Raw genomic sequence first — 14,579 nt, 5'->3', positions numbered from 1 at the left:
CAGCCTGTGGCCTTCTACCACATTAGTGAAGCGGAGTGTTACCCTGCACTACCGTGTGAGTTTGAACCCCGTCAACTCCTTAATTTAACATTTAATCAAACAAATCTATCGTTCAACAAAAAGAAAAAAACATGGCTCATAAAAATTCTACCGAAATCAAACAACAAGAAAAATACTTGCTCTGAAATTGAATAGTTTCGATTATAAAATTTCTACTATGAAAATGTGTTTTAAGTGGAGGAATGAGCTCATCTTATGCGGGCACTTCAAGTATTATCTTGCTCCATAATTGAACAGTTACGATTATAAAACTTCTACTATTAAATTATGTTTGTAAGTGGATGGATACTTGTATTATTCTTTGGATAATGTTTGTATCCCCCACGACAGCCTTTGCAGATAATGTATTTTCACCGGATGGTTCTAAAATGGAAGTTCAATTTTTTAATCTTCATTTGAAGATTCTCTCTCCAAAAAATCATTCAAATCTGAGATTGTTTATGCAGCCAAGTATATGGAACAAAATCGACGGTATAAGTATCAAGTTTATAATCATGATGAACCGTCCATTTATTTAATACTTTTGAATGACTAAACAATTTTCAATTTGAATGATTATATATAAAGATTATCTTCAAAAATTAGGAAATATAATGATTTTGATATAAATTTATATAATAAAGATACATTATTCAGAGAGATGAAATATGCGTCTTTCCTAAAAGAAATGCAAGTATTATCCTTATTCTTTTACCAAATCGTTCGTTACTAAATGAAATCAGCCGTGTTTATATTAATTAAAGACTAACCATTACTACTTTCCTAATAGCTAATAGTTGATAACCACTCTTTAAAAGTATATATTAAATCAGTGTGGACACAAGTTGTGAACAGATGAAAAGGAAACCATATAATTATAAACAATCATTATCAGCTGCTTGCTGGCTTCTTAGAAGAAAAAAGGAAACCATATAATTATAAACAATCATTACCAGCTGCTTGCTGGCTTCTTAGAAGAAAAAAAAAATATTGGGAACACAACAAAATATAGGATAGCTACCACTTAATACCAAGGTCTAAATAAAAAATAAAAAATAAGAATAAAAAACAAAAACCAAAAAAGGATAGCTGACAACTGGTATCAATTTTCTTTTGTACAGTTAGGTGTTGGCTTTATAAGCAAGATAACAGCTGAAGAAGAGCACTTGAAGAAATTAAGAGAGAAGAGAGAAAGAGATCATCCCAACTAAATTATAATTGAGAGAGAAAGGAGAAAGATATCTTTGCAAATACCATGGCAACAATACTACCAAGGTCTTTTGCACTGAAATCAAACAACAACAAAAAATACTTGCGCTACATACATCAACGTATCGAGAATCTTGATGGGCTTGTGCAACTCTCCGAAGAGGATGTTAAGAGCGAGTACGCAAGGTTCCAAATGGAGCCGGCAGACAGCGGTTACGGAGGACTCGTGCATATCAAATGCTGTTTCAACAACAAGTACTTGAGAAGGGCGAACGATCACCAGTACTGGATTGTAGCTGGAGCTAACGAACCAGAGGAAGATAAAAAACATTGGTCCTGCACATTATTCGAGCCTGTGGTTGTCCATTCAGACAACAAGGCAGTCTTCCGATTACTCCACGTGCAACTCGGGCACTTTGTGACGTCATTCACTGTTAACGACTTCAACCAGTGCCTCTTCGCAGAGAGAAACACCCCCAACCTCCACAACGATATGGATGTGTACACAGTCGTCGACTTGGAACCGCTTGTACTACCGAGCCCTTTTGTGCTGCAATCAAACAACAACAACAGGTACTTGCGCTACATGCTTGATCAAGAAAACAACATTCATCAGATTCTCCAATTCTCCGCACAGGATCGTACGAGCGAGTTCGCACAGTTCCAAGTGGAGCGGGCAAACAGTAGGGACCACCAAAATAATCATTACGTTCATATCAAATGCTTGTACAACAACAAATACTTGAGAAGGATGGACATAAACAGGTCATTGATCCTTGCTGCGGCTGACGATCGAGATGAAAACACAGGCAGATGGACTTGCACATTGTTCAAGCCTGAAAGTGTCGGACCAACCGGCAACAACCACAACAATGTGCTCTGCCGACTACGCCATGTGGCAACTGGCCTCTATACAAAGCCATTTGTTGACAACAGATTAGAATTACGCCTGGGCGAAGAAAACCCTGACCCCCAAGAAGTTGATGTCTACACAGCAATTCGCACCCATACATGATATGATCATGTGATGTTTGTGCATAGTGTCTCAAGAAATCCTCATGAAACTTCACTCGTTCTATCTTAAAAAATTTGTTGCATGAGCTAAATATAACAGTGTATCTAGCAAAAGTGTAATTTTGATTTCTTTTTAGTTTTTAATTATTTCACTGTTGTGTGCGCTAAAGCAATAAACACAAATCCTATCTTTGTGAAAATGTATGTTTTTATTAGAGGGTTTAATAATAGTTCATGCATTCATTAATTATCTTATATTTATATATCTCTACTATTATAAAGCCGAGTGCTCATTTTGGTGAAACAAGCTTCGACAAAAAAATTTGGACTAAACCCCCCCAAGGGATGTTTTCGTACAAAAACATATCAAATAATTAAAGAAAAAAAATTAAAGAGATAAAAACCGGTGGCAGTTAACCGAAGCCAATCCTGCGACTCCACAGGAGGGTAGGATGAAACACAGCGCAATTGTGCTTCTCTAGAGAAAAACAAACCAGCCCTCCCGTTACTCCGGAGGAAGAACCCACCATTGTTTAGGGAAGATGGGTCCCAGATAATTCCCTTTTTTACAAAAATAAAAAAATAAAAAATAAAAGAAAAGATCATCCCCCTTTTTCAAGAGATTGGTGGTTTCACTGTGTAATTACAATCATCTTAGATTATGATTACGTTGTCTAATAGTATTGAGAATTGAGAATGATTGCATATACCCAAAGTAAGGTATTCGTAGAGATCTTGAGAGTATTTGTAGAAAAAGTATTATGTATTAAATCAAGAGAGTATCTAGGAGGGTATCTAGGATAAGACACAATCATCTTAGATTATGATTATGTTGCCTAATCACCAAGATATCTTAATTTGACATGAACTAGGGTTTTCCTAGTTGGGAGACAAGTAACATCTATAATGGGCATAAGCCTAGTCTTAATGATTAAGGCTGTCTGACTACACTTGGTGTTCTGGCTAATCATTTCCTGAGAGTAGCCTAACTACTTTGATCAGACTAGATTGCTCTTATCTAAACTAAAGTATTCTGACTACTCCGATCAGAGTAGCTTACTCCGACCAGACTAAGTTCATTAGAGTAGCTTACTCCAACATGAATTCGATCAAGGATAATGTAATATTACAGATAATACGCATTGGCTAGCACCTAGTAATAAAATGTGAACTACATGTTCGAGAAATGTATAAAAATTAATGTTAACCAGTTTCTTGAGAATGATCGGAGAACTCTGACAACTGAGAAGCTCTGGCGACTTCAAGCAATTTGATCAGTTTCTTATTTCCACCTATGCGGGCTTCATCAAGTGGATCTAGTTCTTCAAAACAACCTGTTGATCTGGCCGTGGCTGACCAGCGGGACGAAGGCAAAAGCAGTTGGTTTGCAATTGTTCAAGCCTGAGTTGTTGGACCTGCCGACAAGGACAACAACAATGTGCTCTGCTAACTACGCCACGTGCAAATCGGTCTCTGTACAAGGTCATTCGTTGAAAGCAGATTAGAACTACGCCTGAAAGAATTAAGTCCCGATCCCCAACATGTCTACACAGCCAGTCCCGTGCAAGAAGCCACTAGCCTTCCAGGACCATCATGATTTAATGTTTATGGGTAGCGTTTCTAGAAATCCTCATGAGACTCCCAATAAACAGACATATCCTATCTATGTGGAAAGGTATTTGTGTTGTAGAGGTTCAATAATATATAGTGGACGAATGTATTAATTCATGCATATAATGATCTAGCAAGTAAGGTTATTAATTTGTAATTTTGGCCTCGCGACTTTTTCAATTTTTCCTCAGTATACCGCAGGCCATTCATTTGTCATAATATTTTCCATACGTTTCAACCTTTCAAATCAAACTAAATGGTTGATTACCCATTACGTACACCATTACTCGACCAAGATTAGTTTTCCATGATTTGCATATAATATTCATGTGTATCTTTACAACCTTAGACAGTTTCAGCTAATATTACGTTAGTTTCTTTCTTTTGTCAGTTAAATAAGCAGGCTAAAAGTTGACAAAAAAAAAAAAAAAGCAGGCCAAAATGGGAGAGAGAAATGTTCGCACTCTTGGCTCCATTCAATCAAAGATAATGTATTACAGATGATACACATTGGCTAGCAGCTAGTAAAATGCATAGTTGTTCGAGAAATGTAAATTAATGTTAACTAGTTTCTGGAGAGTGATCATAGTACTGTCGCAACTGAGAAGATCTGGTGTTATAATAAAAAATAGTTTGAAGAAGACCATAAGATGATCCAGCCTAAACAAGTCAGGTCGAGAACATTCAAATCGTACACCTGTCCTCTGAATCTTTAATAGAACACTTTCACGTACTATATCTGTATACCAAACATGCATTTGTTTTATCTGCGTACGTGGCATTGTCCCTGCATTGAGGTGAAATATGCGTCTTCCCTAAAAGAATCTCCTTATTCTTTTACCAAATGGTTCGTCACTAAAATGAAATCAACCACGTTTATATTACTGTTGACCCTAAAAACTACTAAGTCTATGTGGCGCGCAGGCCAAGTAATTAATAAGCTAACTAAATCCTTTGGTTGTATGCGGGCGTGCCAACTCGTCGGCCGAGGAGTAAAAAATGTTGATGTTGCTTTGGGTGTGCTACTGACTTCTTGATCTTGCGACTGTGGCCGAGGAAGAAACACGTCTCGGCCTTTGGGTTCTAGAGCCTGAAAACAAGGCTGCTAGTTCTGCGAAGTTCAATATCAAATTCGGCTTTCAATGTGCCGAATGTAGTAACTTGTAACACCTCACTTCGCCGAGAAGGCTAATGAGATGACCTCTGCCAATAAGGATTCGAAAATCCTTCTCGACCGAGACTTTGATAGATAACCAGTCGACCCTGTCGCAGTGCTATTTATCCAAACTGAAGGTGCTTCACGGTCGGCTGATTCTACAGCAACAGTGTTGTTTATCCAAACTGAAGATGTTCGCTGGTTGCCTTCACAGTGCTGTTTATCCAAATTGAAGATGTGTTGGCGAAAAAGGAAAATAAAAATCTCAAAGTTGTTGAGAGGTTTCGCGTAGAGCGAGGGTTTGCGCATGACAGTTTGTGTGTTGAGTTGGAGATGCTTTTTCCTATTGCCATTGCCTCTGTATTTATAGGTTTCAGTTCTTGCTTGGCACGGCCTGGTAACTTTGTAGAGTTCAATCGGGATTCTGTCACCTTATCCACATAATATGCGATATCCAAAATCCCAAATCCCTGATGTAGACCACGTGCATTTGTGATAATGGCCCCAAGGAAAAATTTTGATATTTGATGGTATTGTACCCTGCATATCCTTCCCTCAATGCCACGTGCTCCTTCCTTATATTTTGCATGGCACCAATCTAAACCAAAGATTGGTTTTGATAATGTTTGATTGCCTCGCAAGCTGTGAATCTCTATGGTCCAACTTCCATGCACCAATGACATTCCAATTATCCCAAACCACGCATCTTGACTTTTCAAACCCCATCTACCATGCTGCTCCAATCTAATAACAGGAATCCCAAGTTCACTTGAATTGTACTTATTCGAAGATATAATGTTGAAATGATTCAAATTAAAAGATAATTATTATGATAAAAACCATAATATTATCCTTTAATAGTAACAAAATTATATTTATTTTTCATCCAACAGTTAAGAGCTATACTCATTCAACAGTTTAGATTACTCGGGCCGATAGTGTAAAATCGGGTCCAAACAATAATCTTCCAATTCTACCTTCCAATTATTCAATTTCAATATTCCAACTATCCAGAAATAAAGGTTGAGAAAGGGAAATATACCTTTTTTTTTTTGGTGAAGAGTGCTCGAACAAGATGAGAGGGAGAGATCGAGCTCGAACGGAGAGAGAGAGAGAGAGCTGGAGAGTGGAAGCGGGCGAGAGACAACAGCGAAGGAGAGTTTTAGGAGAAAGATGCAAAAGGGTAGGTTTGGAAATTTGAAAGTTTCATTTAATGAACACTGTTCATCCGTGTTTTGGCGATAAAAAGCCGGTCTTGTGAAGTTTTTTTCATCCAAAACTGTGAAAATTAGCTGTTTTAAAATGTTTATCAAATACATTTTAGTGCTCAACTTTTTTTGGTACCCACTTTTTTTATAATTTAAGCTTAAGCCAAACTGGTACTAAGTTCATTAGAGTAGCTTACTTCGATATGAATTCAAAGGATAATGTAATATTACAGATAATACAGATTGGCTAGCAGCTAGTAATAAAATGTGTACTACATGTTCGAGAAATGTATAAAAATTAATGTTAACCAGTTTCTTGAGAATGATCGGAGAAATCTGACAACTGAGAAGCTCTGGCGACTTCAAGCAATTTGATCAGTTTCTTATTTCCACCTATGCGGGCTTCATCAAGTGGAGTTCTTCCCCATCTGCAATCAAGAAGTAGACTAGTTATTTAAAAATGGATTCAAGGAGACCATAAGATGTCGTCCTTGCCTAGCAAGAGAGACTTACAAGGATCAAATTCACTACCATTGTTGCGCCATGGGCCACCAATACAAGGCCATGTGGAGAGAGCCGTGCATATGCTCTTGTATTAGTGGCTCAAGAAGCCACGTTGGCGATGAACCCATTCCATATAACTCCTCCGGCCTAACAAGCCAGATGAGGTACATTCAGACCTTACCTGTCCTTTGATAGAACACTTGCTCCTGCTTCTAAAAGGAATTCTGCCATTGGATATAAGCCTTCTGAAGCAGCTACATGAAGTGGTGACCGCTGATCATAATTTTTCGCATTCGGGTTTATGTCATTGGATAAAAGCCTTTTCAGAAGCTCCATATTCCTCCTTGCTGCCGTGGTACAGAGAAAATCACCGGCATCATCAACAGCGAGTGATGCCCCCGCCTTAACAAGTAAAGAACCTACTTCGTCGTGCCCATTTTTAATGGCTTCAAGTAAAGGAGTGTTCCCATATTTATCTAATATTACGTACAGTGACACACAAATTAATCAACAATAATTGTAATAACTAGGAAGATTTACTCACAACATAACATGATCCAGTTAAAAAGTTCTCGTAGAGCTCCTTAGAGTATCACCTGACATCTCAGCGGCCGCTCCTTGTTCAATAAGGAAACGAGTGATATCAACAAACCCTTTTGATGCAGCAACATGCTGAGGAAACAAAATAAAATATATAGATATATATATTTAATACTGTTACAGATAAGAAAACATAGTAGTAAAGTTGATTATATTATGCCAACATTTCCAGTTTATAAAGATCAAATTATAGCTTAAGCTTAGGCATCTAAATACGTACCAAAGGCGACCTTCCGTCATAGTCCATCTTGTTGGGATCAGCTCCAGCTCCAATCAAACGTTTTACTCGATAAAAATCTCCATCATAGGCAGCACAATTTACTTTCATAACTAACTCCATTTCATGCTTTCCAATATATAGGATGATATCTGATTCCAAAAGCTTGTTCCGGGTATTCACGTCTTTTCCCTAGAAGAAGAGAAGTGATTAGCAGGTGGAATTTAAATTTTCATTTGCAAATTACCTGGGCATAAGCACTATCTTTTTGTGAAAGAAGCAAGAAAGCGAAAAAAGACCACGAAAGTTTTCGAGTCTATTTACCTCGAGGAGGTTGTTTAGGATAATCCGCCCATCTAAGAAATGTATATCCAGGATTTCCCTAAAAGATTGTTTATCAAGTCGCAAGACCCTGCACAGTTGACTAGCCCGAACAGAATATGGCTGGGGAGTATTACAAAGAAAAGAAACCTCGCCAAACGAGCTATAGGTTTGCAGGCGCTCAAGGAGCTCTTCACTTTCACTGTCTTCATCCCTTCTCACCTTCTCCTGTAGACAATATCAAAACAAATCCGTTAGGATTTAGGAATAATAATTGAACATATATTCTGGTATACAATAGACTACATAGAGTAACTATTAATTTACCCTTGAGGGGTCAACAAATAATATGAACTTGCAAACCTGAAAGAGTAAACAGAGAAAAAGGTGCTTCATTTGTGCGTGCAGCCGCGCAGGCTTTCGCATATACAACAAATGAAATAGATTTGTGTGTGTGTGTGTGTGTACTAATAGTAGCCAGCACCAATCATGGGGTTTGAGGATTGCACGCATGCAACTAATCAAATAATCAACAGTATGAGTTATAGTAAGAGCAGAGGAACACAAAGATCAATGTGTGAGTAACTAAAACAATTTAAGGATTAATTTTGATTAGTGAAGAATAAGCAATTAACATTGAAATGTCAAACTCATACCAGCTCCCCATGGCATACTATGTATAATTGATCCACTGCTTGTCCCTGCTCTATGATCACTTCTCCTGGAAGGAAAAACTCCTCATGAATTTTGGTTGCCTGATAAACGCAAAACATAGGTTAAATTTCTTCCTATGGAAGAAGTAATTCTAGAATTCTAATCATTTTGGAACTGAGCACTATAGACCCCTTTTATTTCTCCCCCTACACACCCTTTTATATTTCTGTCATTCAGTTTTAATAAATTAAAAGGGAATCAAGGGACATAAATAAATAGGAGTGAGTATGCATAAGGAGAAAAAAATGTATGCAGAAATCATTCATGTGTTGAGGGTAAACAAAGGTGATGCACATATCAAATGATGACAGCATTTTGTTCATTTGTCCAATGCAAATACTGAATAAAATGGCTTACAATCTGCTTTATGAATCCTAAAGAGCATCCCTTAAAAAGAGAAACTTCTTTGATGTATGGTTCATATAATTTCTGTGAAATCTGCAAAGTAGAAACAAATAGATTAATTTTAGTAGATTTCAGAATCAGTACAGCAGTACCAAAAACTTGTCAAATAGGATAATCAAATGTAAGATCCCAATTATTTGATACGTACTAAAATTTACTAAAATTTATTGGATAATAAAAAATAATTTTTCAGGAAAATGTACTAAAATTTATTGGAGATTTTCATGATTCAGCAAATGGTTCAAACCGGAAGAACAGTCAAGAACAAGAAACATATTATTTGATCAAACTCCCAATTCACAGATTTCGGCCTGACTTTAAAATTAGGCAGTGATCAGTACCTTGCTGCGAATGGAGGCTGGAATATCCTGAAGAACAGCCGCTTCGGTGTAGCTACGATCATACTGTAATCTCAAATGATTTTTGATATCCTTACTTATCCCCCTATCAAGCCTGTTTTTCTTCATGTATTTTATAAGTTCGGCCATCTTGTCCCTAAACTTTTCAGTTTTTGATCCTTTTACAATCAGTGCGGTAATGTTACCCAGCAGATAAGCACCCAAAAGCATGTCAAAAGACACATAAAACATGATGAATATCATTTCCCTCACATTCACTGCATGTATCTCTCCATATCCTATAAAAGATACAAAAACAAAAGAAGAAAAAGCATACATTAATTAACCATCTCTAAAATGAATTGGCGTATGTATAGTAAAAGAGAAGAATGTAGTTGCAACGGGATCCCAAACCAATCACGGATTGTCACATGAGAATGTTAAAATACATGACAATACATGATTTATGTGATTAACTTGGAATACTACCACAATGACAACCTAGTGTAAGGAAATTAAGAAGCTTAAACTAATGAACAAATAAGTGAGATAATTACCAACGGTTGCCATGGTAACAACGGCGAAATAGAGTGAGGTAACGTAACGCTTCCAAAGGTCAATTTCTCTAAAATGGGAATAGCTATAGTCACCCATCTTCAAACTTCCAATCCATGTGTATCCTTCCCGTGACGGAGGTATGGTAGTAGCAAGGTAATAAAAGATGCAGGCAGCCGTGTGTGTGCTATAAAGTTCCACAACAAAAAGTTTGGCAATTCTTGTAAAAAGGTAGTTGATCCTTATATCTTTCTCCAACTTCTCAAAAAACTCTGTTACTCTGCGTGCTCGACTTAGTCTTATCCATAACAGGTACCTCACTCCCTCTTCTTTCCCAGAAGCCTACACATCATAATCAATCTATTAATTACTTAATTAAGAATAACTAGATCTGGATTCAGTTGGAGAAAGACTTAGGGCATGTTTGACATTACTTCTCTATAAATATTATATAAGTTGAAATTCTTTTTTATAAACCCAAGTGCTTCCAATAGAAGTATCTGACATATGCTTATTCAAAAAATGTTTCGATGAGCTAAAGCGCTTCTTTTTTTTTTTAACAAACACAAAATGTTTTTAGACTTTTCAAAATTCCCAAAGAAGCCACTTACTTTGAGTACGCTATATTGTGCTAATTTTCCAAACTAATAATTCAGATATGTTTTCAGATTCAATGGCGTCAAATTTAGTCTTTGTAGTTTGCAAATCTCAATTACAGAACATCCATTAACATATGTTAATTTCTTGTACGAAACTCGTTAATTAATCACTCTCCCATGTGAATGCACGAGACAATTTTGTACAATAAATTAATAGGACTTAAGAGTATGGGGTTTAACGGATGCCCTCGGACTGGAACAGTTTGCAAACAACTTAACCAAATCCGATGTAGTTGGAATACATGAAACGAAAATGGAACTTTTTAGAAACTACATAACTGAAAACGTGTTTTTGCCTACAATTAGTTAAGAGTAATACTACCTTGTAGATGGCGTCCCAAGGCAGACAACCGAGCAAATCAACGAGAAATCGAGACTTCAAGTAGCGGAGAGCGATGAGGTTGCGGTTGTAGACAATACGGTGCGAGTGAAAGTCTCGGTAGGCCACGAAGAAGCGTACGACGATGTCGACAAGGAAGGCCAGCTGGCCGGCGATGTCGAGCAGGAACAGATTCTCGGGCAGACCCCGGAAGAAGCCGAACTCCAATGGCGTGAAGAAGGACGAATAGACTGCCCATAGCAGAATGAAATGCGTCCACCCCACGTACAACCTGCATTTTCCAATATTTAGGGTTATGTTTTGGCGCCAACTTACAGCTTTGGGCTATTGGGCCGGTTCTAAACCCGACCCAACTTTTTGTCAAAACTATATTCATAAAGTTCATTTTTCCCCTCTTTTCTTGAGTACTATATATCGAAAAGGTTTTGCTAGCAGGTTCTATATAATATCATGAATTCCGTGAATTTTCTTTTCTTTCCTTCCCAAATGTGTGAATACAAAGACATTCTAGTTAGAAAGTTCCCACTTTGACCTACAACCTTCAAGAAAGTACAATCAGACCTCTGCTTGTAGTTGTAGGGTAGATACATACAATTAAGAGACTCACATTCTCATTTAGGTAAAAGACATACTATATGCATCTATATATCATGTGTATTAACTTTCTATATAATTTTTTTTGTATCCAAACTTTCAATATAATTATAAGTGATAAATACCAAGATTGTTGAAACAGGTGCTGTGACACTTTACCAAGTCAGAACTAATCATTGTCGACCACCAGATCCGCTGGTCTGCAAGCTAACGCCTTACAACTAATTAATAATTTGAAAATGATATATAAGTAGGTTTCTCACAACTAATTAACCCTACACCTACATAATCCATTCATGATTTTTATTTATTTATTATAATCGATATTATTACTCTAATTAAGGCATTGTACTCGGAATACAATAGCTTGTAAATGAAAATGAAGATACTATTCACGAGAAAAATCTATCACTTACTAACCCATCTATAATTATGATTGATGATCCTAATGTACTAATTAAATTACCATTATGTGTTAACTGCAACTCATTACAACGCAGATTCTCTCCGGCCGTGAACACAGATCTAGAAAACACATCTCATACATATATTAGCCAGAGAAATTTGAAGGTACATGTACTTACCAGTTATCAGGATGAATAACGAGTCGATCAAGAAACGAAGATGCAGACGATGATCTGCTTCCAGTACTTGTACTGCCAGGAGTAGTAGTAAGAGTGGTGGAGTCGCCGGCAGTCGTACAAGCGATAAAACGCCCTAATTTCCACAGCCACTGTTTCTTAGAATCATCATTAATATGCTCCTCCTCATAATCATCATCATCCTCAAACGTCGACCCCTCATCTTCGTACTGATCATGAGCACCTCCTCCTGACGATTTTCTCCTTTCAGCTCCATGCATTTTTTATCTTCCTCAGATCGACCTCTTTCAATAATAAAAAACTTGTGAATAAAGTTAAATGAGAGCCAAAGCCAATGTATATTTAATGCCAATGATACTGTTGTTGTTTGATACCAAGTAATAAACACTAACTTTTTGTGGTGACAGATAGAATCCAGGCACTACTACTTTTTCCCGTCTTTTTATCAGATAAGGAAAGGCTATTTTGGGCCGCTCATAAATGTTTTTACGTATCCAAGAACAATCTTCTTGAGCATCCAAGTAATGAAAATTCATCCAATAAAGAATAAAAGAGAAATGATAAGGAGATTATTTTAAAATGAGATTTTTTATGAACTTTTTATTACCTTACATTTTAACGTAATTTCTGTGTCAACGTTATAAAAATTGTGTCAAAAACATAAGGTGACATAAAATATGAAGAATCCCAATTTTGATAAAGTCTCAACATTTCTCAAGGGGAAACTTTATATAGCTTTGTAAATATTAATTAGGTTACAAATATTTATTGATTAGACGATCGATAGTTTAAACTATTTTAATTACATATATGATGATTAAAATTTGAGCTGCCCTAGCTAATTGACGTCTGCATTACGTAACATATATAAATGAAGAAAAATATAGTAGCAGTCCTACATCAATAGTAAGATGTTAATATTCTTGGTGTTTTATTTTTTATTGTAAGATGCTTCGAAATTAATTAACAGAGTTGAAGACTGATAGATAAACATGGAATCTATACTGACCTTAATTTCAAATGGATGGGACACCACCTCATATCGCATAAATATATATATATATATATATATATATATATACTATATATATATATATAAATCAAGGGAATACTCCTGCACTTTTTCGCATAAATATATGACTATACGTTTCCATCTGTACGTTTATATACAGAATTGTAACTTTTTTTCAAGTTACAAGAGAAATACATTGGTCCCAAATTCCTAATACCTATAAAATAAGTTTTAGGATTTTGATCATTTGTTTGTTATGTCCGAGTTTGGTTGGGCTCGTAACATTCTCAAGTCTTTGGACTTCATGAATGAAAACATTGTTAAGTATTTTATCTCTAATTTTTGCTGGCCCAAAGCTTGGTGGCTCAAAAATTTCAATCAATTTATTAAGTTTAAATCCAAGAATTTGTAACGATAAAAAAAGTCCCTAGAAATTGCAAGAGTGTGGGTAGCCAGAGGGTGGGGACGGTTCGGTACAGTCTGATTCTATTCATCAACCGAAATTGAAATCGGTATATATGATTCGATTTGGTTTTTGAACATAGTTTATTTTATTACGGTTCAATTCGATTTGCGGTTCCATGGTTTTTATGCCCTCTTAGCCAATTAGCCCAATTCGAAGAACAAAATTGCAAGAAGATCCTATGGGAGAACATCAAAGCACTATTCCGTGCTTAACATGCTTAATAAAACAAAAGAAAATCAACCTCATCACTAATAAGTTTTGCTTAAATTGAGCTCGTCTCATGCCCATACATATGTGTGTGTAGAATTATGACTCTTGAGTCGATGGTTCTATTTTAAAAACATATTATCATCGTATCTAGTAAATGCCAATAAAAAATACTACATCAAAGGTAAACTCTTCATGAACTCAGTTACCTCATGTATCATGCACAATATATAATTTTAGCCCACCTCATTCTAAAATTCTAACTACGTCCATACAAATAACTTTTAATTTCTATATGTCACGTTTTTTTGTTTGATCGATTCATTTTATACTACAAGTTCCACACATTTGAAACTTCTCTTTGGAGATATATGTATATATTAAATAAAGTTAAGCCACTGTTGACCCTAGAAACTACAAAGCCTACGTGGCGCGCAGGCCGAGTAATCTATAAGCTAACTACGTCCTTCGGTGATTGCGGGGCGTGCCAACTCGTCGGCCGAGCTCGGCCGAGGAGTAAATTTGTTGATGTTGCTTTGGGTGCGCGGCTGACTTTTGCGTCTTGCGATTGCGGCCAAGAAAGGAACACGTCTCGGCCTTTTGAGCTCTCGAACCTGAAGACAAGGTTACTATTCTTACGAAGTTCAATATCAAATTCGGCTTTCAATGTGCCGAATGTAATAACGTGTAACACCTCACTTCGCCAAGAAGGCTGATGAGATGACCTCGACCAATAAGGGTTCAGAAACCCTTCTCGACCGAGACTTGGATAGGTAATCAACCGTTCTCGCCGCAGTGCTGTTGATGC

At 36.7% G+C, this 14,579-nt stretch overlaps 2 protein-coding genes across 2 annotated transcripts; one reads left to right on the top strand and one right to left on the bottom strand.

The window, feature by feature from the left end:
- Positions 1-1,294: 1,294 nt before the first annotated feature.
- LOC126599193 (uncharacterized) lies at positions 1,295-2,263 on the top strand. Its single transcript, XM_050265522.1, has one exon. The coding sequence runs from the start codon at positions 1,295-1,297 to the stop codon at positions 2,261-2,263; it is 969 nt and encodes a 322-aa protein (XP_050121479.1).
- A 4,157-nt stretch (positions 2,264-6,420) lies between these two features.
- On the bottom strand, positions 6,421-12,420 carry LOC126600602 (potassium channel SKOR-like). Its single transcript, XM_050267187.1, has 11 exons — positions 12,069-12,420; positions 10,873-11,161; positions 9,894-10,233; positions 9,340-9,635; positions 8,951-9,031; positions 8,536-8,634; positions 7,883-8,107; positions 7,562-7,750; positions 7,338-7,413; positions 6,923-7,217; positions 6,421-6,665 (listed from the first exon to the last, which is right to left on the bottom strand). The coding sequence occupies exons 1-11, from the start codon at positions 12,344-12,346 to the stop codon at positions 6,542-6,544; spliced, it is 2,292 nt and encodes a 763-aa protein (XP_050123144.1). The 5' UTR covers positions 12,347-12,420; the 3' UTR covers positions 6,421-6,541.
- Between the last annotated feature and the right edge of the window lie 2,159 nt (positions 12,421-14,579).

The sequence above is a fragment of the Malus sylvestris genome, chromosome 14 (assembly GCF_916048215.2).
Source record: "Malus sylvestris chromosome 14, drMalSylv7.2, whole genome shotgun sequence".
Lineage (NCBI taxonomy): Eukaryota > Viridiplantae > Streptophyta > Magnoliopsida > Rosales > Rosaceae > Malus > Malus sylvestris.
This window is presented reverse-complemented; position numbering and strand designations above follow the sequence as displayed.